The sequence below is a fragment of the Stegodyphus dumicola genome, chromosome 11 (assembly GCF_044657685.1).
Source record: "Stegodyphus dumicola isolate Sdum_Otavi_A_Nest chromosome 11, ASM4465768v1".
NCBI classification, from domain to species: Eukaryota; Metazoa; Arthropoda; class Arachnida; order Araneae; family Eresidae; genus Stegodyphus; species Stegodyphus dumicola.
Window position 1 is genome coordinate 122,165,976 of NC_140778.1, and position 14,918 is coordinate 122,180,893.

The 14,918-nt window shown below is 33.1% G+C and overlaps 1 protein-coding gene across 1 annotated transcript in view; it reads right to left on the minus strand.

The window, feature by feature from the left end:
• Positions 1–14,918, minus strand: part of Raf (serine/threonine kinase raf oncogene) — a 94,488-nt gene that overhangs the window by 73,989 nt on the left and 5,581 nt on the right. The window contains exon 2 of the mRNA XM_035354432.2: positions 4,208–4,309. Within this exon, the coding sequence (XP_035210323.2) occupies positions 4,208–4,309 (102 nt within the window). The remainder of the gene's footprint in view (positions 1–4,207; positions 4,310–14,918) is intronic.

The following is a 14,918-nucleotide window of genomic DNA, read 5'->3' on the forward strand; positions in this document are numbered from 1 at the left end:
TGAAAATCTCAAAGGTTTCTAATTCATTGGCCTGTGTTGATACAGCCATATGAAGCTTCGCCATAAAGCATGCTTGAATTCTTTGCGACTTCATGTTCGCTAAGACCACTGATCCTAGCCTCTGATGTTGAGTGATATAGCTTTCCTCAAATGTCTTCTTGTCCATGTAGCCTACTCATAGGGAACGGTAACACAGCTATTTGTTATTTCATTTATTACATTCTTTCCTCAAGTAACGACTTCTTATTCATCGAAATGCCCCATGACATTTTGTGGCAAATGCTAATTTCCATAGATGATAATGCACAAGCATTCACGTGTTCACTTTGGAAAACAACGAAAAACTAGAGAATATGACAGTAGTGACCATTATTTACAACTTTTAACTCGACTATCATCCATTATGTAATAGGACATAACTTATTTTTCATATTTAAAAATAATCCTGTGGGCTGAAAGTTGCTGACCCTGGAGTAGACCAATGCAAGCAAAAGTTTTATACACATATGAAAGTTATTACATTTTTATAAGGATATTAATTTGACTATAATTACAATTGTTGGTGTTGCTGTCTTGTCCAAGGCATCAGTGCAAAGGAGACAAATAGGGCCAAAAATATCCAGAGCAGCCGCAGCAACATCAATAATTTTCAAGAATAAGAGAAGTTGGTGCGAGAGAGCTATATTAATACTGAAGAGCTTGGCCAAAATAATAGGACAGTCGAAGAGATGGTTTGGAGAAAGTTCGATATCAATACAGTGAGGACAGCTATTATAATTCCATGGACCATCAAAGCATATTTTCATTCCTTTCAAGTGTTTTGTCCTCAGTCTGGCTATGGTAGTGGAAATGACAGGGTTACAATTTAGTGCAGGAATGGAATTCTTCTTGCTTGTTTGGAAGGTTAGTCTTCGGCTGGCTATTGCGTCAGCATCAGTAATAATTACAATTAAAGTACACAATTATTTTTAACCTGAAGAAAGTACTGAAGCTGGCAAGTTTGTGAATATATGAGAACTTACACAACTATCTCATTGTAAAAAATGCAGTCTTTTATTTCTCATGTTTAAAATGCCTGTGAAACTAGCAAACTAAAGAAAGGAATAAAAGAAAAGCCCAACAAAAAACTTAAAAAATTATGTTAAAATAAATAAACATACTTCTGGTTAATGGTAAGAATGTTACAGCCTGGAGTACCTAAATTATTAAAGTTTAAACCAAACAGTATATTTATTCCATCAAATAAAATGGAATCAAGACTGACAAGCAAAAGATTGAAACTACTCTACCACTTATAAATTCCTCAGTAAATGTAATTTAATGAATACGGCAATAAACTAGACAGCATGAGCAACATATACCATTATTTCAGCCACCTGTTTCAGACAACAGAAGACCTTTTTTCAATCGCCATGAAATATGCTGGGTCCACAAATTTTATAGTTGCAAGGAGCACAAGATTATGTCTGCCATTAGTATGGGCCTTAAGAATTATACAGATGACATTTAGACTTCCCAGCTCTGTCCTGATAACATCTAACATCCCAGGGAATAAGTCGTCTCCCACCTATCTTCCCTTACCACCAAGTCACTCAAAAATGTTTTAGGCTCACCATGTATTTTTAGTGCCTCAATACTGCACAGTGTTTGTGTATTTACAAATATCAATGTCTTCTCTTGGTTTCAAACCCAGACCCACTGGAACATCAATAACTACTATATTTTCTGGGCTACACATTATTTATTAAATGGGTTATACAAATGAAGGCAACTTAGGTTAATTGTTTAACTGAGGCAAAGCAATTCGAGGAGTATCTTCCTATGGGGAGAGATGCCTTCATGGAGGACTTTTTTAAAGGAAAACGGCTTGTATCTACATTACACAGCTAAACACATGTAAAATAGTCACAGTATTTATCACACATATTTAATTATTATAGTGATAGAGATGCCATCTGATGTGACAATGGTAGAAGCCTTGAATGCAAGTTTATGAAAATACAGACTTACAAACTCAATTAATAAATGCTGTTTAAATACCAGTCTTCATGCCGGATCTAAAATCCTGCGCTGCTCAGAAGGTTAAAGCCTGTCTAATCTCCTTCTAAAGTGAGCGGAGAAAGTAAACTACACTCAATTTCTGACGATTCTGGATTTAAAAAAAAAAAAAAACTTAAATGTTTCAGATTTTAAATTGCGTCTTTAAAGGGGCGTTTTTTTAACGTTTTGTGTGCTACATTTATTTATTAAATAGCATGTTCTTTGCACTTAAACCCAAAATTTAGTTCAATAGCAATGTCGCAAAATAATTTTAAAATGAGCATATCTTTAGTAGAATTTTTTATACACAGTTCGACGTGCTGGAGATGAAAAGTTTTTTTCCCCCCATAGAGTGTTGCCATTGCTCGCTTTTAAATCATTGAGTTTGTTACTCAAAAATTCGTTAAAGTTTTAGAAAATATGAAATCGATAAAAAACAAATTCCAAAATTGGGAGTTCAGATGCCCATATTCGCAGTAAGATTACGTCGTTAAAAATTGGATGGCTCTAGATACCACTATTTTATCACAATGAGAGAAATATACATACCTTTATGCAGATTTTTCATTATTTAATTTCTTCAAATATAATGCAGGAACATTTTGTGGCAATAATTTGAAAAGTGAACTAACATTTATAGGAATCCGACGCCAAATGCCAAAACGAAAGTAATAGTCCTTCAGGACTCAAATCCCTAGGACTAAAAAGAAACAACTGGATAGAGTTTTGCATCGGTATTACTGCTTCCATCCATAGAGAGGCAAAATGGAAAACTGTTTTAATCCATTTAATAACTAAAGATATATTTTTATACCTATCCTTTGAACACATTTTTTGCAGCCTTTATTATCCTTGCATTTCAGTATTTCTAAACAATTTTACTGCCGGGAAACATTTTTCTAAAAAAACTGCAGCAAGATCTGCTGCATTCAGTGGCAGGTTCTGCTCCAGTAAAAAGACAGAGAACATGCATTCTACATTAATAGCTTTTTGATCCTTTATTTCCACAGAAAAATTTAATTTTTCTTCCCAGTACAACTTATGTTGTCCTTGTGTGCACACATTTTTAAGAACAACGGCTCTTCCATTGCGCGAAATCGAAAAACTGCAATGACAAAGGACAAATGGTACACATAACAATATTACATTTCCTTGATGAAATAACAGAAGTCATCTATGTACGATTTTTGAAAAGTATATGAGTATTTTACATTTTTTGCAGAGAAAAGATAGCAGTTTCTAAAATTGTTTCTGCGAAGGATGTGAAACTTATGCTGCTCACTAGCGAGATGAATAAAATTAAAATCCTCGAGCCTCCTTTGTGCTTATTGGCTATATGGGAGATGATCCGCAGTGGCACTTCATTCTCATTGGCACACTATGTTTTCGGACTCTCACACACAAAGCAGAACACACCGTATCTTACTGATGAAACGACTTCGGTTTTCTTGTACAGTACAAAGTCCGTAATCCGGACGTCCATTATCCGAAATGATCTATAATCTGGACCTCAAAGCCACAAACTTTACGCATGCGCTAAAGAATGTGCATACATTACGCATGCGCGCGTTGAAAGAAATGTTTAATAAAGTAAACAAATAAATATTAAGCTTTTTTTTTTTTTTTTTTTTTTTGTAAAATTTGATACCCTTTATATCATAAGATATATCATAGTTGCTCTTTATTTCATAAATTACAGTTTCATATTTTTAATTGTATAATTTCTGCATGCCATCTTACCAGATTTAAATTGATGATCTATAATCCGGAATCGCCGAAGTCCCGACGAGTCCGGATTACAGACTTTGTACTGTATATGTATCTAGAGGGAAAAAAAAGCATTTTCAGATGCCCAAAATCACTTTTTTGTGATGCAAATAATGAAACATTAAACCACGCTACATAAAAATCATGAGAAATTTTAAAAATAAGATAAAGTTTTGAGAAATATATAAATCAGTTTGGTGGGCACATGGTCAGAAATCGGAAGAATTGGCAACTCTGAAAATCAGTTAATGGGGGGGAAAAACTAATCACAACAATTATATATTTAAAGTTTCTTCACACTAGTTATGTAGTTTTATCTTTCTCTAAGAGACAAATTAAAAAAGAGACATTTTGAAATACTTTCAGGCACTACATTTATATATTAAAAGATAATACTTACAGTTATATACATTGATGGTGGATGTTGGTACTCTGCAAACCTGGCATTTAAAGCTTCTAAATTTCCTTTTGTCAATCGGATCATACTTTGGATATTTTTCAGCTAATTTAGAAAAGATGAAAAAATTAGCATTGCACAGTGATAAAAGTATCAGTAAAAATACATATGCAGAAGTAAATTTATGATAAAGGGTTTATTCACATTTTTTCAAGCAAAACAGCAAAAACAGTTATCAGTTCAGTTAATATACAAAAATAAATAAAAATCAACTACAAAAATACTAAAAATAAGAAACTTCCTTGTTAAAGAAGCCACCAAACTTAGTTGCCAAAATTAGAAAACTTAACCAATAATGTGTAAATTTCAGATGCTGCTTAATACTTATACAATAGCCACTTTAACAAAGAACCGAAAATAATCTACATTATTCTCTGTTTTCAGAAATCACATGCAATTTTTTTTGGGGGGGGATACTTTTAGGTATCGCATCACAAAAGCATCTATCTACTTTTAATTTTTTATGAATATTTACTTTCTCTAATCAATGCAGCTGCATTTATTTATATTATAGAATTCAAACGGTCAGAAATTATTTTTAATTAAAATGCATACTTCATTATATACGTATGAATTCAATACTGCTTAAATTAAAATCAACTTACTTACAAGTTAATGTATATATATATATTACAGTCCATAACACTACTACACCATGAAGGAAGCACAGAACAAATTGAAAGCAGCACAAAAGATAGAATATACTGTGTTATGCACATAACTAGAATTTTAGCACACGCACACATTACAAGAGTACTGACACCTCAAAACTGTATAAAAAGCATATTAAAATGGTGATTTTTAATTCAGAAATTATCATATTTATTCAAACTTTGTGTTGAAGATTTTGCATGTCTTATATATGAAGAAGGAACTCATACAAACACATATATATCAAAATTCAGGTGTGGCAAAGTCACAGCCTACTACGACTGCAGATTAACAGTGCTAATGCTATTTGCATTAGTAAAGTTCCAATAACTGATATAAGAAACTGAAATGAATAAATCAAAGAGGGCAATGAACAGCGATGTGAAGGATCCCAATGGCACCATTCACTACTGTTTGAGACAACAGATATTTTGACTACATAATTATTATGCACAGTCACATCACATATGCTGGATAAAGAAACTGGGTATGTTGCATAGCATTAAGCATCCTCATAAGCAGTGTTACATCTGTACAGCTATAGACTGTCAGCAAGACAAGCATTACTTTGGCTTATCTTGCATTGACACAGGATTCAGCATCAACAATGGTGCATCTAATGATACACATGCATCAATGTTGTGATGGTGCCCTTTTAACAAATTCTGCTTTTGGTCAGCATCCTAATCGCCAAATCCATGTATTGAGGGACCAAAGAGAAAGAATGTCAGAAGTTTGCATTATTTATTATCATTGTAACTGCATACCTTAACTGACGATACAGAGTGCAATCAGAAATATATTCCACCCACCTCTATTCTACATATTGAGTACAGTACAAAGTCAGAAATCTGGACTCAGCGGGACTTCGGTGATTTCGGATTTTTCTGGGTATTAGATCATCAGTTTAAATCTAGCAAGATGACATGTTGAAATTTAAAATATCAAATCCTGATTTATGAAATAACCAGGCAGTTATGATCTAAATGATATCAAAATTTACACACACAAAAAAGAGCCTGTGACATTGCCACACATTTGTTTACTTTACTGACATTTTTTTCTTTCAATTAAGTTATTTAAGTTGCTTCAATTTTTGTGCTAATACTTTCTCTTTAATTCTATAGACAAACATAATTTCTTGTTCAGTTACAAAGTTCCACTATTCAAGTCCTGTAATTTCTGTGTCAAAAATTCCCGACTCACTAGTCTATCGAAATTCTTCGTTTTCAATAACCTCTTTGTCACTTTCTTCACTATCGGTAGCGGTATTTTCTGGATCTAGAACCATACTACAGATTTTGCCATGCGTTAATTGACTGATGATTAGGGCACTGTCATTACAATGAAAAACTTCTGCTATATCATCTTCATTTATTACCGCTTCACATTTCTTTACAAAATCCATTAATTGGAAAACTTCCCTTTTGGTTTGCGATATTTGATGAGCTTCAAATTTGCACCTATCACCTTCCATCATCCTCACCATGAAATATGGTAGCTAACCATAAATTACGACAAGCACTTTTTAAAGTATCTAGAGACACATCCTCTTACAATCTTGTGATGCTCCACTCAGCACACTTTATGCTAAAATATTTCAAAAATTCTTGATCAGTCTTGCCATTATTCAAGAAATTTAACAGTGATTTTTAAAATGCTACTTTATATTTGCATTTCAGAGTGCACACTATTCCAATATCCGTAGGCTGAATCATGGATGTACAGTTTGGAGGAAAGAATAATATGGACACACTATCTTTCACTAAAACTGTGAAGTGTAAGCCAAACAGTTGTCTACAATCAGGATAATTTTTATGTCATCAACTAAACCAATCGAATTCAAATGTTGCTGAGCCTTGGACAAGAAATGATTTTCAAACCAATCAATCATTAATGCTTGTATCCTCCATGCTGTTTTATTTGCAAGATATATAATGGGGAAAATATTTACTCTTTTAAATGCTCGAGGTCATGCATTTTTTCTGATTATGAAAAGTTTACACTTTGCATTCATGCATGCTAAAACTGTTAGTCTCGCTTTAAATCTTTAACACCAGTTGGGAACCTTTTCTGTAGGGTTGCCAAGGTATTTCACAGTGCATATTGCCAGAAAAGACCAGTCTCATCAATGCTGAAAATTTGTTCTGGGGATAACTTTTTACTATTAATGAGTTCAATGAATTCATCTGCAAACAGTTTAGCATTTTCAGTATCAGCTAAAGCTTTTTCCCCTGAAATTTTCAGTTCTTATACCATGGTGATTTTTAAATTTGCTTAACCAACTTGTCGAATACGTGCACTCAGTTAAGTTTCATATCTCTGTGAAATATTTTGGTATGAGTCACTAGCACTGGACCCATCAATGGTATGCTTGTCAGAAATTCAACAAGTTTTTTTTCTGTTTTCTTATGTCATATATAGTTGACTTTTCAATGCCATATTCCTCACATAACTTTGAGATAGATATACTTCTATCCATTTTTTTGCAGCAACTCCATTTTTTGTTTAATGGGCATTGAAACATGCTTTTGCTTTGTACATCCTGTTACAGCTCCAGAATTAGAAACTCATTTCAACATAATCGAAAGTTCAGACTTTAATTTTCAGAAAACTACTGCAATAATAACCGCCTGCAAAAAATAATAAGCTGAGTGAAATTAGAAAGAACAGCACAATCTGCTATATTAACTAAAATTCCTTGGAATCAGTAATGTATAACCTTAGTAAAGTATAATTTAGCTTTAAGATATTAATAGCATCAAGTAGACATTCTTGGCTATGTATTACGAGATTTGCGACAAGAAGAAAGACAAGTTGTTCCACTAAATTTTATCTTGATTCTATCATGTACTGAGACAATTAAGCCTGAATTGTATTAGTTATTTATTATATTTAAGGTTTATACGAGTCATGAATAAATAAATTCCCACATATACTTAATGCTTATAGACGGCAGGCGCTAGATATTTTACACCGCCTGATGCAATCTCTGCAGTCCTAAATTCTGCAAACAAGCAATTAAGTTCTAAATTCTTGCCACCCCTTAAGTGCTTTCCCTAAAGTTTTCCTGCTTTCCCTAAAATTCTAAAAGTTTTGTTGCTCGGTGCTTCTCTAAATTTTAAAAATTTTGTCTTACAAGTTATGGGCGAAAGTTCCGAGTTTACGTAAATAACAAATCAGTTATTCTTAATTCAAATAAAATGTAATATGTAAAAAATCTTTTGGCCTATAAGTATCATTAACAAAATCTATTTTTAGCATATGGAAAGAGATTTTTGTTAAATTTTTCCTTATCAACATTTCTTAGTACATTTAACTTAAATCTGTAATCATCGCCAAGCATCAACATGAAAGGTTACCATACTCTTTGTTATTCAATACTGTTATATTGTTACTAATATAAAAAATTTTTTTAGGCATCGCTGCATGAGTCATTACTCAAGTTGTCATGTGTTGATAAAAGCAAATATAATAAATAATGATTCGCCAGGTTGGCGTCAAGGATATAAAATATTAGTAGGTCAACAATGTTTCTATGTAAAATGTTTCAGTTTGAGATGTATACAAAGCAAATATGCAGCTACAGAGCTAAATTACTGATCACACCAATTTATGCTAAAATGACTGTTTCTTTAATAACGAGGTATTTTATTTAATGCCAAAGTGAAATTAAGAATCGGGACTCTTCACATGATTTATTATTGGGAAGGGGGAATCAAATGTGTATGTGTAAAGCATAAAAAAAAAAAAAAAAAAAAAAAGAAAAAAAAGAAAAAGAAAAAACGTTGGTTGCTTTGAGGTCTGGGTTCTTTTGGACATCCAGATCTTGGACTTTGTACTGTATTTTGACTACTGTTACACTACAGAGGTTTTACTTGCAAGGCTGTGCCATATTTTCAGGGCTTCCATCACCTTACCTTACATAGGACAGCATGAGACTATGTTTCCCATGATGTCCTATATTTCCTAATACATGGGATGTTAGATGTTGAACTTCTGCCTTGGCCAAGACATTTTCTACATTTCTCATAAAATGAAAATGTCTGGTCAATGATTGTGCAGAAACTGGAATGACAATAGCAACCAGTATAAATTGACAAACAATGGCACAGAAATGAAGCTGCATGGATTGTAATGTCCTAAAATACCATCTAAAATCTGTTCCCAGTCTGTAAGTCTATTCTCAACCACCAACATTTGCTACTGTTGCCACAGGCTGATGCTTGTGATACTTATTTCTGCATGTTTCAGTATTTCAAAATTGCCTGAAATTTTATTTTTAGTTTATTAATCATATCATTCCTTTATTACAAATATATTTGTAAAATAAATAAGATTTCTGCATGTTTCTTTACTTTAAAATTGCCTGAAATTTTAATCACATCATTCTTTCATTACAAACATATTTGTAATATAAAATATGACTCTACTATTGGATTTTCCTTCATGATGTAGCAATTTTAATGGCTAACCATGTACAATGCATTACACTATAATATTTTATTAAACTTGAAATTTTCCCTTTTATCATGAAAGAATTCATTGCAAAATTTTCAAAAAAGAATTAAATATTGGAAAAAAGCTTCTGGTACAATATAAAATATTGCAAGCACATAAATCAGAAACGAAACCACATAATTACTTTTAAATTGCTACATACTTGGGTTAAGCTACATATATACACTGTACAATCAAAAATAACTTCCCAGAACAATAGATGTAAAGAACAGGAATAAAACTAATCATAATAAAATAAAACTATTACACTTCAAGTTCATCATTTTATAATTTGTTTCAATACTTCTTTGTCATAGCTGATCCCATTCACATTTGGCAATTTTAGATTTGCACCAACATCTCAGCTATAATTTCGCCAAGCTCGTGAAGCATTAATGTAAAAATAGACAACACAATATATAATAATAACAATAATAATCCCATGTCATTCCCTAAGAATATTTTTAAGAAACCTTATCCTTAACCTTATTATTATTATTTTATCACATGTAATTGTTGCAGTCAATTGCAGCATTTTGACATATATGAAGCAATTTCATGGACGTCAACTCCTCTACTCAAGAATATATAAAGCTAGTAGCAGTGACGAACGATATTCATCGATCTTGGCTTTTAACATGAACTTCTGCTCCTGATCTTCTCTTTTATCACTCGCAGATCTTTTAAAGTCTGCATCAAAGATGCTTTCTCATCTGAAAGGACTGTGCTTAGTGGAATTCCACAGGGCTCGGACTTAGAACCAGTCCTTTTTATATTCTACGTCACAGACATTCCAAACATTTGCTTGAATAATTCTATATTAGTCAGCTACAAGGATGACACTGCTTTTACAGTGAAGTCCGCAAATGTCAATTTTGCTATACGCAAACTACAGGATTTTGTGCCACTAACTGAAAACTGGTGTGCGAAGTGAAAGGTGAAAATCAATGCACAAAAGACGCAATTAATACTCATTCATAGGAGAAAAAGAAAAACCCATATCAAGACTTATTTACTCTCTTATTTAATGAATCTGTCCCTACCGTGAGCCATGCTAAATATCTCGACATCGCCATAAATTATCATCTCAGGTGGACACACCCATACTGATAACATTTGACTTCATGCTCTCAAAGTTATGAATTGCCTCTTCCCTATCAACAGAAAATTTTCCAAGCCACATCTTCGCATGTAGAGACTTACCTATCTCACGACTATCCGATCACTCATGACCTACTGGCCTGAGCCACTGCCACGGATTATGATTTACATAAATTACAGATTACATAAATTAATTAAATTACAGTTCTGAAGCACTTAGTTTGTGCAAACTAAGTAACTAAACTGTGTAAAACTCATCTTTTTTTTTTTTTTTTCCAAGAACAAAGTTTTGCACACCAACTTAAAAATCCCACAATTAGACACTGCCTGCGAAAAGCAAATGAAAAATTCTTTAATGCCAAAGATTGTGATTTTTTAAATTTTTTCAATACTTTTCACTACGAAGTACTGATGGGTGATCGGCATTTAAGACCAATTGCAGCAATCATGATTTTCTGATTTAGTGTGTGTCATATTATTTACATGAGTTCTTCGCTTTCAGTGAAATCAAGAATAGACTCAAAAGCCAGGACCCACATGACCACAGACTATCTTCTCTCTTTTTTATGGGCTTTTACTGAAACTGTGCATTATTTCATGCCTCATACTTATTTTTCTGCGGAATATAGCCAGCCCAGGGATTAAGGGAAAATTTTGTTTTTGTGCTTACCACAGCCTTTTTTTTTTTTTTTTTTTTATGAAAATTAAGTTTATCCATCATTTTGATTTACTTTCTTCTTCAGTCAAGATTACAGCAACTCACGTGACTGCAACCTTATGTTTAATTACATTAACTTCTTCAGTACACTAATGTCTTACGAATTTTCTGTACATAGCATATGTATATAATTATCTTTACTACTGTTACTTTGTTTATTATACCCGTTGTACTTCCCATTTACTGACCCAAGCAGCAATGCCCAGAGACTAGACTCAGGAAGGTAGCTTCCCACCTGTGGACTTTTCACAACTTACCTGCATTCCCGTATTACCATGTTTTGGAATCATATTTACTTGATGATTTACCACCCATAGTTTACAGGAAAATCATGTATTTGTACCTGACATTGTATATATTTTTGTTATTATCATGTTTTTGCTACATTTCTACTATTATCTCCTCAGCCTATCAGATGTTTTGAATGCACCACGTGACTAGACGTCACACTCCCCTTAACTTTTCATCCTGTCTCTGAGACAGGATTCCATGACATGAGGTTCACGACATTTCTCTCTCTCCATTGCTCTTCGCAGCATTAATTGATGACAGCTGGCAAAAAAACTGCACGCAGGTTAGAATCGGCATTTAGTGGAACCTGGAACGATATTCTAGAACTCCCGAAGCAGTTTCCAAAGTGAAGGCACATCTTCCCTTTGGAATTTTTAATTCCTCCAAATGATATCATTCTTAACATAATGTCTCATGTTGTGGCCATTTTTGCATACTTGTTTGTTAGATAAAAACCTCGTTCTTGAAAAAAATGATATGGCATCTACCTCATTACTTGACTAATTAAAGATTATTAACATCAAATTCCCCACCCCAAAAAAGCAATGAATATATTTTTAAGTAAACAATGCAAATTCGAAAGCCGCATCAGAAATGAATAACATGCAAACACGCTACGAGAGCAAAAATATTCACACACACACACACACACACACACAAAAAAAAAAAAAAAAAAAAAAAAAAATATATATATATATATATATATACAGTAAGATCCCGCTTAACGCAAGGGATACGTTTCATCAAAGTAGAGCGTAATGCGAAACAGCACTAAACGAGGCTATCTTTACATGTAAATATTGGGGTTAGAGGAAGATGGCTAGGAAATTGGTTAGGTATTAAATTTAAAAAGTATGTTTTTTTAATAAAAATAAAACCAAACATTTATTTCTTAAAGCCCAAATTAATACCACATTATTATTTCTTGCAAAAATAAAAACAAAATATAAATAACAAAACGAATATTCTTAAAAAAAAAAAAAATAAATAAAATTCTAAGTCAGTCATATTTAGTTAGCCTTCCGCGTTTTCAGTGTTGTGCCTTTTTGTGACAAAAGCATCTAATGTTGTTTGCCTTTTTCTTTTGCGTTGTTCTCTTAAAAGTTCTTCATAAACGGATAGAGCATCTCTAACACCATGCCTTACTTTTGAGCTCCTGTCAAAATTCGGATCATTTTCAATGAATTGATCCATTATTTCAGTTATGGTAGACAAACTCCTTTTTACAAACGCCATCGAAAGTTCTTTTTGCTCTTCTTCTGAATCACTGCTGTCAACATTTTTGTTTTCTTCTTGTTCAGTTAATTCCTTGAGCTCATCATTGGAAAGACTAGCCGCTGCTTCTTGAATTATTTCTTCGACATCTTCCACATTTACCCCTTCAAAATATGTCTGTACAATACCGCACCAAACAAGAAATACAAGTACACTCTTTCGGATATGTATTTGAAACCTATCGCTGCATAATATTTCGGGGAATCCCCGTATGCTGTGAGCGATTTCGTGGAATCCCCGGGTTGAAATAAAAGAGCGCTAAACCGAAACAGCGTTAAGCGGGGTCTTACTGTATATATATTTTAAAAAACAATGCAAATTCGAAAACCTCATCAAAAATTAATTCCATACGAACACGCAGCGACAGCAAAAATGCAACACAGTGCTAATATACGATTACGTGGAGAGGTATATAAACACACAGTTGATGCTATTATACAATCACGTGGCAAAGTATAAGAACATGCAGCCAGATTTTGGCGAGATATCTCAATGATTGGTGATTCAATATTGGGGGTCACTATAACAAAGAAGTACTTTCGTTTCTTTTAGTTAAAATAAAAACATAAATTTCTTCTAGATGAAAATAATTGCATATGAAAGCACCTGGAAAAAATTATCCTAAATGTGGAATGGAAATAATTAGACATGGAAGACATAATATACTTTTAATCTGAAAAAAAAAAAAAAAAAAAAAAAAAAAAAAAAAAAAGAAAAAGAAAAAAAAAAGAAAAATGTTGATGAGCAAGGGGACACTTGAAAACAGAAGTTCACTTCAAAGATTAACACTCTCAGCATTACGGATGAAAACTGCATATAAAAAGGCGGCTTTTGTATTCATTACACATGAACATTTCTGTCAGATTTTAATGTATCCAATTTCGGGTTGGATGTATATTGGAAGAAAAGGAAACAAAGTGAGAAAAATCCTTTAATTATGAGGAAATGCTATTTATTCATGACATTTTGAGGAACTTTGAAATTTCAGGGCTAAACCCGTAATGCTCGGAGGGTTAAATGCACATCACTAATGAACAAACCGATATAAATTTAAGCAGGAATTACAGCATTAGCTCTGAAATGGCAATGAAATCCATGCTGAACTTCAGGCCAATGTTTTAATGCATATACATTTAATACAAGGCAAAAATTTCAGTACTTTTTTTAAAACAGAAGGATGCAGCTCAGTCATAAAATAAACACAATGTTGACATACATGATAACATATAAATTTCTTATAATATTGCGGAGAACTCTTTATTATTATTATTATTTCTCCACTGCCCCAAGAGAGGGCGCTACCAGCTTTCTCCCTCTTCTCCACTAGGGGAAAATTCGGACTGACTACTCTTTCCTGGCTGCCGTCAGTGAAGCACGCGCTCATCTTTCTTCCGCTTCACTTTCATGATTTTTCACATACGTGGATTTGCTAACTATAAAAATGCTTATCGTGCGAACTGTTATCAATATGACTGTGTATCAGTGAATGTGTGTTAAAATATATACCTTTTTCTGGTGTTAAATAAAAATGTTAATATTACCGAGCCAAGCTACCATCGTTATACCTACAGCAACAACACACGCCACCCAAAAATGGCATCCATAGATGAAAGCCATAATGTGTTATCACACATTGTAAGCATTATGTTTATATACACATATAATACTAATACATGATTACTCAAACACAGAGGCAATACACAAGTTTGCACTAGTAAAAACAAATGGTCCAATATGCTTCTCTTATTTTATACAATAAAATCATGCAATTTGTCTCTGTTATCTATTATTTTCACTATATACTGCAGACAAGCTTTCTGTTAAATCTTGTATGTTTTCCACCAACTCCAGAAGACTTTTATGCGCATGTTTTTAAAAGAGCATCAGAAACATAAGAGAGCAAGAAAAAATTCAAAAACATATACAGTACAAAGTCCGTAATCCAGAATGATCTATATCCCGGACCTCAAGCCACAAACTTTTTTTTTATTTGTATGCTTTACGCATGCGCCTAATGCGTTTAATGCATGCTTCCGAAGTGAAGCTTCCACTTCCGAAGAAAGTGACAGGCAGAGAGGTTATTGAAAACGAAAAAATTTCAACTGACAGGCAGAGTCG